General features: G+C 44.1%; 1 protein-coding gene across 11 annotated transcripts in view; it reads right to left on the bottom strand.

Annotated features, from left to right (window-relative positions):
- Positions 1–15599, bottom strand: part of rbfox1 (RNA binding fox-1 homolog 1) — a 1299090-nt gene that overhangs the window by 714978 nt on the left and 568513 nt on the right. For 9 of the 11 annotated variants that reach the window (XM_086000896.1, XM_086000891.1, XM_086000894.1 and 6 more), the window contains exon 2: positions 9069–9311. In XM_086000896.1, coding sequence (XP_085857022.1) covers positions 9069–9311 — 243 coding nt within the window. Of the gene's footprint in view, positions 1–9068; positions 9312–10569; positions 11449–15599 lie in introns of those variants that run through there. The other 2 variants (XM_086000895.1, XM_086000900.1) reach the window with 2 other exon arrangements.

Below are 15599 nucleotides of genomic sequence, written 5' to 3' on the forward strand. Positions count from 1 at the left end.
AGTTATGTGAATAGCCCGGAAAAGCGGAGGTTGTTCTCCTTAGAGCAGAGAAGGCTAAGAGGAGATTTGATAAAGCTGTTTAAAATCATGAAGGGTGTAGATAGAGTAAATAAAGAGAACCTGTTTCCAAAGGCTGAAGGGTCAATAACGAGAGGGCACAGATTTAAAGTGATTGTCAAAAGAACCAAAGACTACGGCCAGCATTTTATCGGCGCTGAGAGGACGGGACTGGAGCTGTGAAAATGGAAGTGATTGACAGCGGGTCGGGACCCCGCCGTCAACCTGCCTCCACGCTAGTCACCCAGGTGTCGGGTCTGTCAGCGCTGAACAGACCTGACGCCAAGCAGTGGGGGAGGCAATTTAGATGATTAGCTGGAATGTTAAGAGCAATTAAGTCTTATTTTAAGCTTACATTTTGATTTTTAGAGTTCTCCAACAGCTTCCCCGCTGCTCGGGGATCACGTCAGGTAAGGAGGTCGGGTGTTGTGTCAGCATGGGATGATTTCTAAACTTGACAGTTGCAAATGGTCTATAAAAGCTCCCATTTCATAGGAAGGGTTCTGTAGAAGGGTTTCGACCCGAAACGTTGACTCTGTTTCTCTCTCCACGGATGTTGCCTGACCTGCTGAGTTTTTCCAGCTTCTATTGTTATTTCCCATTTCATAGGTGTTCACTTTCCAAGCTCAGAAGCTGTTGCTTATTGTATTTGGAAGACAGATTGAGCTTTATACAGGTTGCAAGTGTTTGGAGCAAACTCTCTATCCAGTATCACCTCATTGGAACAACCTCTCCTGCCATTGACAGATCGATTCTGTCAACTCAACCTCACCTGCCATCTATTACATCAGCATTGGTGCAGTTCAAAAAATCTCACCTTGGTCCTCAGAATCCCACCACGATAAACCCCAACACCAGCAGCACCAACACCAACACCAGCCTTCTCCGCAATCAGCCGGTGCTGCACAGGACACAGGGCATCAGCACCCGACCACATTGCTGCCCAGGAAGCCAGGGATGGCCTCACCACAGCCAGATTTACTTCACTTGACGCTGCACACCCTGGCTGCAACATGATGTGCCAGGTTGGCATCACCCCACACCAACACCATAAAGCATCCCTACAATGCCCAAGCCATTCCTTTCACACTCATCACCATTGTGGGGGGTATCGTTATGTCTCACCATTCACTGCAACTCACTAAGCCACTTCCAAAAGGTGCACACAGATCTGTCCAAGAAAGCAAAGTGTTGAAAATAAAGCTTTTAGTGTTTGACAGCACATTAACAGAAACTTCACATGAACATTGGCTAAAACATACAAGTGCCTACCCTTGTGTGTTAGTTGATATGATTGCACTAGGATGAGGGTGAGTGTGAGGGCTGACTAGTGAGATGGGGAAGTGATAATGTAGATAGAGAGAGAGATGGGTGGAGGTGCAAGTTAAGTTGGTGTGAGTAAGGATGTGCAGGAGTAGGGTAGGGAAGGCAGAGTGATGGTAATGTGATGAGTGGCACAGCAGGATGAAGTTGAGTGTGGCTTTGCAGTAATGTTTCGTGATCTACTGAGATCACTGAAAGGTTTGCGCCACTGCAGCCTGGTCCTCCTGATGACATCCCTGCTTGTGCCCTCCTGTGCAATGTGCAACCAGGCTGCGTTGGTCTCCTGGGGAGGTCTCTTCCGCCCATTGGAAGGGAAGAGAACCTCTGCGTGTTGTGACTCCCTCCATATGATTATGGAGGGAGTCATGGGAGAGCCTGGGTGCAGCCATGCACCTTTCTGCAGTGCTTGTCAGTGTTTGCAGTACCTCAATGCTGTAGAACACTGACAGCACAAATGTCAAAGTAAATTTGCAGATCTTCTTCTTCTTAGGCAGTCCCTCGGAACCGAGGATGACTTGCTTCTACACTAAAAATGAATTCACAGGTGACTGAAGAGTCCAATGCGGGACCTACAGTCTCTGTCACAGGTGGGGCAGACGGTGGTTGAAGGGGCGGGTGGATGGGGTGCTTGGGTTGATGTGCACTCCTTGGGCTGTCTGCGCTTGGCTTCCACTTGCTCCCGGCGAACAGACTCGAGGTGTTCGGCGCCTTCCTGGATGCTTCTCATCCACTTTGTGCGGTCTTGGGCCAGGGATTCTCAGGTGTCGGTGGGGATGTTGCACTTTTTCAAGGAGGCTTTGAAGGTGTCCTTGAAGCATTTCCTCTGCCCACCTGGGGCTCTCTTGCTGTGTCGGAGCTTCGAGTAGAGCACTTGTTTTGGGAGTCTCGTATAGGGCATGCCGATGATGTGGCCCGTCCATCGGAGCTGATCGAGCGTGGTCAAAACTTCGATGCTGGGGATGTTGGCCTCAGCGAGAACACTGACGTTGGTGCGCCTATCCTGCCAATGGATTTGCAGGATCCTGTGGAGGCAGCGTTGCTGGTACCTCTCCAGTGCTTTGAGGTGCCTGCTGTACATGGACCATGTCTCTGAAGCATACAGGAGGGAGGGTATCACTACTGCTCTGTAGACCATGTGATTGGTGCTTGGTTTGCGGTCCTGGTCTTCAAACACTCTCTTCCTCAGGCGACCAAAGGCTGCACTGGCACACTGAAGATGGTGTTGGACTTCATCATCGACATCTGCCCTTCTTGACAGTAGGCTCCCGAGGTATGGAAAGTGGTCCACATTGTAAAAGGCCTCGTCGTGGATTTTGATAATCGGGGAGCAGTACTGTGTGGCGCAAAAGTTTGTCACCATCCTCCGCCTGCTTCACGACAACATGCAAGCCATGATCCTGACCAACGGATCCACCACAGACCCAATTCATGTACAGACCGAGGTCAAGGAAGTTATGGTGAGACCTTTATAAATCACTAGTTGGACCTCTTTAGGCGCTCAGCAGGGCTCATGCCAGCACTTAGCTGGTGAGAGTTCCACTTCAAAGGGCAGGATTCCCAGGTAGCTTCTGAATTCCTCTACTTGCCTCTTTGACCTAAAGGATGTTAATGGATGAATGGCCTATGGCCCCACCTACTGAATTTTAATGGGTCGGTTCAAGCAGGATTAAACCCTGGCATAACTGGATTCCTCCCCCTCCCCCAACCCCAACCCCAAGCAGAAATCAACCAATCTGCCTTCTTGGAGTCCAGAAATTTCCGGGGCCTAGTAATCGATAAACAGATAATTGCAATAAAAGAGAAACAAAACAGCAGGTCATAATAGATTGGTTTTAATATTAAAACGTTTGTTTAATCCAGGGATTGCGCCATGGTACAGAGAGGAACAGTAGTATCAGGTTTTTCATTCAAGCCCCGCAAATGTCAATACTCAAACATTTAAAATTTAGATTATTGAGAACAAATCCTGTTTTTGCAAAATTGGACTGCCCTGAACACAGCCAGTGCTGGGCCAACTGCGTTCAAAAGAAAGACAGACTTGCATTTATATAGCGCCTTTCATGATCTCAGGACGTCTCAAAGTGCTTTACAGCCAATGAAATACTTTTGAAGTGTAGTCACGTGGCAGTCAATTTGCTCCCACAAACAGCAATGTGATAATGACCAGATAATCTTTTTTTGGTAATGTTGATTGAGGGATAAATATTGGCCAGGACACCGGGGAGAACTCACCTGCTTTGCTTTGAAATAGTGCCGTGGGATCTTTCACGTCCACCTGAGAGAAGGGACGGGGCCTCGGTTTAACGTCTCATCCGCAAGATCAGGAAAGCATCAATATTGAAATCTCTTCATTGGCAAGCTGCCTGGGAATGCCCAGCAAGTGTCTGCAGCTGACCGGTCTTGTAAATGAAGCCCAATATCGGGTGTCCCTCGGGGCCCACCCATTCTGGCACAGGCAAAACCAATTTCTAGGCCCCTGTTCCTAATCTTGCAGGTTTATGTGTAACTAATTTTATTCAATCTATACCTGGAGGGTAAAGTAGCCAGGAACACTTCTGACCATTACTATGTTGCAGGACCCAGTCCAGAAACACTCTGACAACCACTATAGCGTGATGAGAAATGCAAAACGTGACCGTAGACCAAGCCAGTTGTCTCAGTCGGTGCCTTGTGGACTGAGACATCAAAACAATTCAACAATAGATAGATGTTCAAAGTATTTGTTGAGATCCAACAATATAATTCTTTATTTTTTTTTGTTACAAAGACAAAGATAAGCATTTTAAAATCTAATCCGAGAAGCCTGCCAATCTAAATTATACCAATTGAAAGCAAACTACTGTGTCTCGGTTTGGGTTATGGTGTCTCCTAAGGGCTTAAGATGTAATGCAGTAATATGAAAACCCCCACAGAAATCAATATACAGTGGGTGAATATTATCATGTATCTACTTCATCCATAAAAGCTGTTTGGAGGCTTAATGTAACCGGTCTAGGAGCACAGTTATTCAGCACTAATGACTTAAATTATTGACATTTTCAATGCTTCAAGACTAAAGGTACAATTTTACTAAGAAAAAGCCAAGGATTTATGGATAAGGTCATTCTAAGATTGCAATATTTATTTCCCTGGCCTTTTTGCAGGCCTGTATTGAATCTGAGTGAAGAAAAGTATCATAGATTATTTCTGCATACATTTCCATCATCATTTAATCTTACTGTTGCTATTAAAAGTTATTTACATTTCATTTCGATGCTCTGTTCACTGATGGATTGCTTCCAAATTAGCCCAAGCAGGTGAAGATAGATATGCAACTAGAATTGGCAAGTGGATCATTGGAAACAGCATGCACTTGTTTGAAGGATTTAACACTTTTTTTACAACAATTAAACTGCAAATTTCTTCACACTGATTTGACTTACACTATCTATGGTTAAACGCTGTCTCACAAGCCAGCTAATTGCACACATGCAATAAGTTTAAACCTTCTCATGTCCTACATTTGACTTTATAAAGTGCCATTATCTGGAGGACTTTTTGGCTTGCAAACCAAAATTGAGGCTTGGGATTGCAGGTACCTGAGGTGTTGGCAGGCATAATGTTCCGCTGTCAGTTTTCTAATAATCACATTCAAATGCTGATCTAAAAATAACTCTTCCAATTTGTCTCAGAAAATCATCATGCACTGATTTGTAAAGTTACTTACAAATAGTATTAAATTATCAAGTGAAATAATCAATTATTATTATTGTTTAAATCAGCCATTTTATTCCACTGCTGGCAGAAGAAGTTAGCTAAACTAGGCCAAGCTCACTATACTTCTGTCAAGTTCTGCCCTATCTAAACAATGTATTTTGACTTTCACTCTAACAGAAAACAAAGAGTTGGGATAAATGGTTCGTTCTCGGGCTGGCAATCAGTAACCAGTGGTGTTCCGCAGGGGTCAGTGCTGGGACCCCAACTCTTTACAATCTATATTAACAATTTGGAGGAAGGGACTGAGTGCAACATATCCAAGTTTGCCGATGATACAAAGATTGGAGGGAAAGCAGTGAGTGAGGAGGACATAAAAAACCTGCAAAAGGACATAGACAGGCTAAGTGAGTGGGCAGAGATTTGGCAGATGCAATATAATGTTGGACAGTGTGAGGTTATGCACTTTGGCAGAAAAAATCAAAGAGCAAGTTATTATCTAAATGGAGAGAAGCTGCAAAGTGCTACAGTACAAAGGGATCTGGGGGTCCTGGTGCATGAAACACAAAAAGTTAGTATGCAGGTGCAGCAGGTGATCAGGAAGGCCAATGAAATCTTGGCTTTTATTGCAAGGGGGATGGAGTATAAAAACAGGGAAGTCTTGCTTCAGTTATACAGGGTATTGGTGAGGCCACACCTGGAATACTGCATGCAGTTTTGGTTTCCATATTTAAGAAAAGATATACTTGCTCTCGAGGCGGTTCAGAGAAGGTTCACTCGGTTGATTCCGGAGATGAGGGGGTTGACGTATGAGGAAAGGTTGAGTAGGTTGGGACTCTACTCATTGGAGTTCAGAAGAATGAGAGGCGATCTTATCGAAACATATAAGATTGTGAGGGGGCTTGATCGGGTGGATGCGGTGAGGATGTTTCCACTGATGGGTGAGACTAGAACTGGGGGCATAATCTTAGAATAAGGGGCTGCCCTTTCAGAACTGAGATGAGGAGAAACTTCTTCACTCAGAGGGTAGTAAATCTATGGAATTTGCTACCCCAGAGAGCTGTGGAAGCTGCAACATTAAATAAATTTAAAATGGAGATAGACAGTTTCCTAGCAGATAAGGGAATTAGGGGTTACGGGGAGCGGGCAGGGAAGTGGACGTGAGTCTAGATTCGGATCAGCCATGATCCTATTGAATGGCGGAGCAGGCCCGAGGGGCCGTATGGCCTACTCCTGCTCTTACTTCTTATGTTCTTATGCATCACTGCAGTTTGCAATTTAAACTTTCATTCCAGTTAGAAAAGAAATATACACCAGTCATTTTTGTGCTCTATGGGCGCGATCTTGCCAGCCCTGGGGAGGCGGGTATGGAGGCGGGACTGCCGGGAAAATGGCAGAAAATGCCATCTTGCTAGGAGGCGGGTAGCCATCCCACGCCGGGTCCCATCTCCATGGAGGCGGGAAGGGGATTAGTGCCACTTATCTGCCTGTTAACAGGTAGTTAACAGGCAGATAAGAGGATTATCCCCATTTTACCCACAAAAGTGCGGGCTTCCCGAAGGTTCCAAACCCCGCCAGGGTCACCGAGGCGAGTAGTGAGTCTGCGGGTGTCGGAGAGGTCCAAAAGTGTGCTGTGGAGGTAAGTGATGGGTGCAAGTGTGGAGAGGTGAGTATCTGAGGTAAGTGGAAAGTGTTCGAAAAAGTGCACTTACCTTTGTTTCTTCCTGCAGGCTTCAATCGGTGGGTATGCGGAGAATCTCGCACCTCGCAGTAGAGATGACAGATGGCCGTTGCATTCTCCAATGCAACAACCATCTAATTTCTGCAAAAGAAAAAGGTTTGATGAGTCTTGAATTCAAGAACTCATCAAACTACAGAGAATGTCAGTGGTTGACAGCTTCACAGAGCTGTCAAACGATGACAATTCATCTGTCAAAAATTTTTGACAGATGAAACATCATACGCTGACGTTCTCTGTAACCGGCTTTCCCTTAATTGGCCTGCTAAGCCTGCTGGGCCGGCATAACAAGGTCAATCAAAGGAAAATAGCGTGGGTTGGCCACAAATCGATGGAGGCGGGACATCAACCCACCAAGCAGTCCCGCCTCCAAAAGCTCCCCATTGGCAAAATCACCCCCTCAGTTTATAATGGGCATAATAACAAAATATTTAAGTGCTGTAGTGTTAAAATACTGCCAGACACAGGGCCAAGCTTGCAACTTTTGTGATAGAAAATTGGGTTGACTCCCAATCAGAGGGTCAGAAGTTGTTCCTGTCTTATCTGTCCCATTAGGTGGAGGTAAACAAGATAAGCCTTACACTGTATATCCTGTTAACTAATGGTGCAGTGTTAAAGCTCATTAAGGATTTTTTGCAACCAGGCCCCCTTACTCCCCAAACTTTGAGGGTTTGGAGTTTGAAAAGATAGTTGGGGGAATGGGAATTACATGGATGGACTTACTTGTACACTAACAACCAAACTAAATTGGGTTTCTGACTTTCTGGTCTTCAGTATGCTGTGGATATTTTTCATAGGTATTTAAGCTCATTACCTTGAGTCGTCATCAGTTTTCTATTGAACTATCAAGCAATGCTATTTAAAGCCACCAGAAACCTGATCAAGACTTGAGGCAGTAATGGAAAATATCCTGCAGAAGTTCCACAGAAGACAAGAATAAAATGGGACAGAAAACCAAAATTTCATTCTCCAAGTCTGCAGCATCTAACAGAATCCACTGAGGCCTACTGAATGTACTTAAAGTGTTCTATGGATTCACTGTGGTGAAACACAAACAAGCTGCAGGTCACAGGCCCAGCCCGCTGACATTGCTTTGCTGCAACCAATAAGCTATCATGCTGTCTTAAATGGACAAAGTCTACCTACTGGTACCTTAGTATAACATCTCCTGATATGGTTCTGATGGTGTATTTGACAAGAAATCAACAGCAAAGTCCTACAGATCACTGTCCTGATTTGAACTGTTACAAAGGAAAAATTTCAAAGTCCCCTAGGACTGTGGTGACTGAGGCAAATGTTTGTGGGGTCAGTGAAGTGGTGATACTTGAGTGGAATTGATCAACATGTTTCATTTGATTGTATTTTCTAGATGAAATATAGCATTATATACTTTCTTACTTGCAAAGTAAACATTTAAACACAACACCACAGCCTATCAGATTTCTGGTTAGTCTAATAGCTGTATGCTTAATAATACAAAGACTATTATTAAAAAGATTGGAATTTAGATTGGGATAAACTTTAAAATGACTCTCATTGCTTACAATCACGGATGATCTGTCCAGCTCCATATTGAATGTAACCAAAAACACAGCAATTATATCAACTGGGGCCAGACACAGTGCTATGCTTTGTTTATGATTTACTTTCTTACCTGAAAGTAAGTATAGGACATGTTCAGTAATCTGCTTAATGCAATAGACCTCAAAGCTGCTTGTTTCTCCTGCGAGTGTTTGGTTGTTAAACATACATTTTCAGTCCAGCTTTCTGGATGGTGGCACTTTATTGGCAGTTAAAGAGCCAGTGGTGACTGGGCGGCACTCTTAGATGTCTTGAAATTTGAACACATTAAAAAGACACACTCTATGAAAAGTGTTTGACAAAATCATATCAAGCACCTGACCCAAGAGTGTGAAAACCATTATTGCATAATTCACAAATTACACGTGAAGAAAATGACACGTGGCTCTTCTGTCTCTGTGTCCGCCCCAAACAAAGATTTTTTCATGAAGATTGTGCCCCTTTAATAAGAAAAGTGGTGGCAATATTCTGAAGCCCTGAAAATTTACGAAAAGCGTTTCAATCAAATAGGAGACAAAAGCAAAATCCAAACTCCAGTTCACAGCCAATAGATCTTTTTGTACTAATGACTTTAACCTAACATTAATTGACTGGTAATTGCCAAGATAAAATGCAGGTAACCAAAAGTATTGTGGTTCTGACCCATGGACGAGAAAAGTAGAAAAGTTGCACTTACCGTGGCTGTTCCGGACACGGTTTGTGCATTTGTGTCGGTACCACTCGGTTCTGAGTGTGTCTGGGCAGTAGGGTACATGTTTAACGTGTGCTCAGGGACTGTGGTCTGGCCTGTGTAGTCCGGGGCTGGATGGGGATGTGGAGCTGTGTATTCTGTCGGGATCCCATTCTGAGGTGGAGCAAACTGAGCTGACGCATAAGGCTGCGCCATAGTTTCAGGGGGTGCTGTGGCTTCCTGGTTACCCTGCGGATCAGAGGAGAGAATAAAACGGATAGAATTAAAGACAGGGAAAACTCATTTCCAGGTGTAGCTGGCATGCTGATTTCTCATACAAGTCTTTCCTCGGCCATGAAACAGCTGTTATGTGGACCCCGCAGACTCTCATTAACATCATCAGTGCTTTCAATGCAGCCCACCCCCCACCCAATTAATATTCATGCTTTCACACTTTGTGATAATTACTACAACATTTAATTAGAAACGCTAAACTCTCACACATTACCTTGGCACCCACAGCATCATGCAGCTTAAAACTCAAATGTTTAGCACAAATGTGAAACTGTTTATAGTGTGATGTCTCACCAGCATCTGACACTGTGGGGATTGTTATTGAAGTCATCAGGTTTTTTTTTGAAGCTGCTTTGGGGTTTGGAATCCCTTATAAAGTAGTTGCTGGCAGCAGAGGAGAAGAACAAAGGATGGCAGACTGTCAGCCTTTGCTAAATGTGCTGGCCCAAATCTAATGAAAACCACATTTAGCTCGAAAATATGCTTTACGTGGCGCAGTTAAAAATCCAGTTTATTGCTTTCAGCTTGAAGGCAAGCGATAATATAACTAAAAACCAGCCTAATCACATCGAAGTCTACGCAGACCAAACACATTAAAAAAAAACCTTTTAAGTTGTCAGTTCTGACACAGCTCTGAAGGCTTCATAAAACTCCTCTGCCACATAACGGTCTAAGTAGCCAGTTTGCAAAAAAAAAAGTGATTCAGAGCTCCTTTTGCTTTCTACAGTCAATTATGTTGGGATTTTTTGTGACAATTGGTAAGGACACAAGACATTTAGTGTCAGCATTCAAGCACCAAGGATTTGCAGCTTACAATGAGCGCTGCGAGGTTGATGTAAATTATATTAAGTAAAACTGCCACACCATCAGGAGAGCAATGTGGGCTCACGCACGATAACGGAACTCCCTTGTGTAACAGTGAAATGAACAATAATCCGGCAACTCCACAGAGCTCCCAACAAAAAAAAACCCTGCTGCCACGCTTGCATTACTGAGCCTTGATGCTGTAATGCTGCCGTGCACCAGGAGACTAAAAGCAACGCCACAGAATCCCATATCACTGCAGCACTCACAGTGCGAGTGATTCACACTATAGCGGAGTCGCTCACGTGGGACCTGCACCTACTGGCCCGGCTCCACAATTCAAACAATTCCCTGTTCCCTCAGAGGAATAATTTAGAGCAAAGGACATAGAGAGAGAGAAAAAAAATACCTGCTGCACCATCTTGCTCCCTTTTTCCTCCATAAATTTATGAGCTGGAATACTAGGCCCCAAAGCATCTGCCAAAAGCAGGCATCAATTATGGATGAAGGCGTGTGTGAGCATGTGTATGTTTGGGGGGGGGGCTTATGCATTGTTTTCTGACCTCCCACTCAACATCTGACTGCTCCCAAACCTGAAACATATGGGTCTTCCTGCCAGACTTTACCCTAGTTAATCACAGAAGGCCACACCTCTGCCGGCTGCTACCAGAAACAGGGCACTAGCAACTGCCAGACATTTTGATACAGTATCGAAAAGCAGTACGTAAAGCTTCGGCATTCTTTGGCTGCCTTAACTACAGCTTTAAAGCAAAGAGTATTTTTTTTTACGGTAGAAGATAAGACCACACGCTTTGACACTAAATAAAGCAGCACAGTATTTCTGCCTCGAGCCACTTTAGTTACAAATCTTATTGCTGAAGAAACAAAAATGATCAAATGCAGACTTTGCTCTTCCACTGCATTGTCATGACTAATTTATCACACTTGTGAGAACCGGCAACTGTGGAAATATTTTCCACATTTCCAACGTTAATGATATAAACTGATGGCTTCTAGTCTTCTATTCTTTTTCCAGCTTTAAAAACGTACCAAAGCAAACCGTTAAACCTGGGGGGGAAAATGTGTGTAGTTATGGAAAACTTGGTTCCCTCACTCCTATTTCTACTCAGGAGTTATCCAGTCATATGGAAATAAAAATTAAATTGGGGGCACTGAGAATCCTTTATATATTCAGGAGTAAATGGCTAGCTGCAAGATAGTTAAAGTGAAGATGTGGTTGGGATGAGCATAAGACAGGTTTACATGACCACCCACACTTTACAGTCAAATTTGTAAAATATTACGTTGCAGTTTTAAATTATCATCTCTGATTGAAACCAGAAGTTGATGCTTTTTGTATCAATTTCTTTCAGTTTCTTTTCTCTGAATGTACAAATTTAAAGAGGTAAATGTTGCGTCGTTCATGCAGGATCACCAACATCAACAATATGAATCTTTTGCACATCCCTAATGCATCATAATAACATTTTGACTTCCTGAGTATAATAGAGGTTGGATCAGTAGCTCCTGTACTAAATAATGCAAAGTCCATCAATGCATTGACTGAATTCCCTTTGCTAGCTGCGGTTGTAAAGGGATCAGCTTTGCTTCAAAAGAAGCTCCCTCAAGTCTTTGATAGCAGCAACAGCCAATTATACAGCTGCAGCACAAAAAACAAGAGTGAACACTACCTTGCCACACTAATACACAGACAGAACGCGCACTCCAAACAGCCAAAACAAACAGAAAAGTACTTTAAGCAGAATTGAACGACTTGTGTGTCCATTTCCTGGTACTTCCTCAAGATTAAATAAAATGGTCAGTTACCCAGATGTATTCCAAAATCATTTCAATTAAAAAGATTAGCTTTACAACTATTATATTTGCTCACATCGCAATCAATATAGAATTATTTGATTATGCATTTATTTTACTCCCTTGCTTGATTTATAGTTACTTTTTGGCTTCCTCATCATTCCATTCACTATGCCAGTATGAAGGTTCCTGAGTGGACCTGTTCACTGATATTCCCTCTTCTCTAGGGGAAAAAGCCACAACAGAGCCAATGGCCAGAGCTTGCCATGTGGACAATCACAAAACTAGCCTCTGTATTGCCAGGAGGAGTAAACGAATTATTAGTTGCTTTTTTATTCCTTTACTAACAAGGCAACAATTTTTGGGGGTGTTAATTTTGTGTGTGAATATTTTAATTAAGTTTGTCTTTTCAAGTTGAGTCTGCCTTGTGACATTTTAACACATGATGACCACCTGATAAAATATAATGTTGCAGGGTTTTGAGTCCTTTGTCATCTATCTAGACAGGCCTATGAATTATTTCTTACATTTGACCTAATTTTCGCACAAAATATCTATAAGTCTTAATCACCTTTTTTTTTAACACAAGTAACACTGTGTGGCATTCAGACATTAAATTGATGCTGCAGAAAGAATACATGCCCCAACAAATATGCAGAGATCCAAAATTGACACAAAATCACTTCCAACAATACACCAATAGTTTATTATTTTAGATTAAATAATATGAATATTAAAAGTATTCAAACAAAATATGTTTCTTCTTTATGAATAAGAGAAATACACTGTTAATGATGGTACACATCAATGGTAGCCAACATGCATGGTTGCTACCAGATACAGAGTTGACTTTTTTTTGTCAATTCATCTCGGCTGTTAAATTTGAATTAATTAAGCTGACAGCATAATCCAACAATCTGATTGGACATTGACTGATCAATACTGTATACTGACCATAACCTCCAGAAACTCCTAAGGCCTAAAAATTCGGTAGCTTTGCGCCTCCCGCAAAATTCAGCGGGTGGGTAGCGGCGGTGGTAACCATTAGCGCCCCGCAGCGCTGCGCCACCGGTGATGACATCAGTGCCATGCGCAGCGCCCTGCTTGCGATCTTCGGTAGTGCCCCCTGGCTTACCGCCGGGCACTATGTCCGACGGGGTCAGTGGGGGCCTGCCTGCGGCCGGGACGGCGCTAATTAAAGGCGAGGTGCTGGGCGGCCATTTTTGTTGCTGGCCACCTGCCAGCCCCTGCCCCCATTGCCATCCCCAGCCTCCTGACCAGCCCCCTCTTTTGCCGGCATAGAGTCATAGAGTTATACAGCAGAGAAAGAGGCCCTTTGGCCCATCGTGTCCGTGCCAGCCATCAAGCCCTATCTATTCTAATCCCATTTTCCAGCACTTGGTCCGTAGCCTTGTATGCTATGGCATTTCAAGTGCTCATCAAAATGCTTCTTGAATGTTGTGAGGGTTCCTGCCTCTACCACCCTTTCAGGCAGTGCGTTCCAGATTCCAACCACCCTCTGGGTGAAAAGGTTTTTCCTCAAATTCCCTCTAAACCTCCTGCCCCTTACCTTGAAACTATGCCCCCTGGTTATTGACCCCTCTACTAAGGGGAAAAGTTCCTTTCTATCTACCCTATCTATGCCCCTCATAATTTTGTACACCTCAATCAGGTCCCCCCTCAGCCTTCTCTGCTCTAAGGAAAACAACCCCAGCCTGTCCAGTCTCTCTTCATAGCTGAAGCGCTCCAGCCCAGGTAACATCCTGGTGAATCTCCTCTGCACCCTCTCCAATGCAATCACATCCTTCTTATAGTGTGCTGACCAGAACTGCACACATTATTCCAGCTGTGGCCTAACTAGCGTTTTGTACAGCTCCATCATAACCTCCCTGCTCTTATATTCTATGCCTCGGTTAATGAAGGCAAGTATCCCATATGCCTTTTTAACCACCTTATCTAATTATCCTGCTGCCTTTAGGGATCTATGTACATGCACACCAAGGTCCCTCTGATCCTCTGTCCTTCCTAGGGTCCTACCATTCATTGTGTATTCCCTCGCCTTGTTAGTCCTCCCAAAATGCATCAGCTCACACTTTTCAGGGTTAAATTCCATTTGCCACTGTTCTGCCCATCTAATCAACTCGTCTATATTGTCCTGTGGCCTTAGGCTTCCCTCCTCGCTATTTACCACTCCACCAATTTTCGTGTCATCTGCAAACATACTGATCATACCAGCTGGGCCCCGGGTTATGCTGCACTAGGCCCCTCCCCTTTAAGAAGGGGAAGGCGGCCTGCATTACCACGGCGCGACGTGACGCAGTACATGGCGCTGCAGCACGGTGCGACGCGATATTCCCTCTTGGGGCACTACCAATGAATTTCGGCCACAGGGGCGCTAATTTTTTCGGGAGTAGCGCCCGGCAAAGTTAGCACCCCAAAGGGGGCGCGACTCAATTTTTCCCCCTAAATGTCCAAAACTCCATCGTCCATATTCTATTTCCATTAAGCCTTGCTCACCTACCTATAGTGACTCTTTGTCACCCAGTGGATTGAATTTACACCAATGTGCTGGTACATCTGTAAATCCATAGATGGCCTCACACCACCCTAATTCTAGAATCTTTTCCAACCTCGCATTCCCCCTGGTCCTCTGACTTTGGTCTCCTGTCCATGCCCCCTCCCTTTCCTCCGCCTTTTGTTGGAGCAACTTCAGCTGTCCAGGGTCTACTCTCTGGAACCCCCTCTCTAAACCTCCAACTCTCTAGCTCCCTCCCTGCCTTTAAAATCTTCCTAAAAACCCTTCTCTTTGATTGTGCTTTTGGTCACCTTTCCTGACCCTCCCAGACAAGCTTGCATCTGTGAATCACCTGGAGATCTTTTTTCTACATTGGACATTGACTGATCAATAGCTATACTACTGTATACAGACCATACCTTCCAGAAACACCTAAATGTCCAAAACTCCATTGCCCATATTCTCAATATCTCTATGCAACTGGAGTTTATGTCCTTCTATTAATATGACTTGGTTTAATATCAGCTATAGAGATGCAAGTTGTTGTTATAGCGTTCATGTGGAGACATATGTCTTTGGGGGGAAATAATCTTACCTTTACCCAATCTTAAAAGTGCACCTCTTTTCTTCCATATCTGCAGCAGCAGCAGTCATGGATGAATGTGGAGGCAATAGGAAATTAAGAGGGGAAAAGTAATAATCACGCACGACCCCAATTTTAACTCCAGGTGGATTCCCCGCTCAGGCCCAAGTTAAAATTACAGTTGGGTCTCAATGACATCATCGGGCCGCAACATGCATCTGAAAAGAAGGATCCTGTTGGCTCCGGGTGCGTGTCCTTACTGCCTGCTCAGGAGAGCAGATTAAAATTGCAGATGTTGCGATCATGGTAGCTTTTGGGCAGATAAGAGCCAGGGCGGTTTTAACTGCCCACCCGCCAGGTTTCTGCTGAGCAATTAGGGTTAAAATTGCCCCCTTATAAGGCTGAAATGACTGATATCAAACCAAGTCATTTTAATGGAAGGACTTTACTCCAGTTGCAGTCCCCATCTACTCTAACTCAAAGCAGATGCCAGCATAACAATGTCAGAGCCTCAGAGTTGACCAGC

Source organism: Somniosus microcephalus, chromosome 11, assembly GCF_052327205.1.
Source record: "Somniosus microcephalus isolate GS21.2 chromosome 11, FLI_Smic_1.0, whole genome shotgun sequence".
In the NCBI taxonomy this organism is placed as follows: domain Eukaryota; kingdom Metazoa; phylum Chordata; class Chondrichthyes; order Squaliformes; family Somniosidae; genus Somniosus; species Somniosus microcephalus.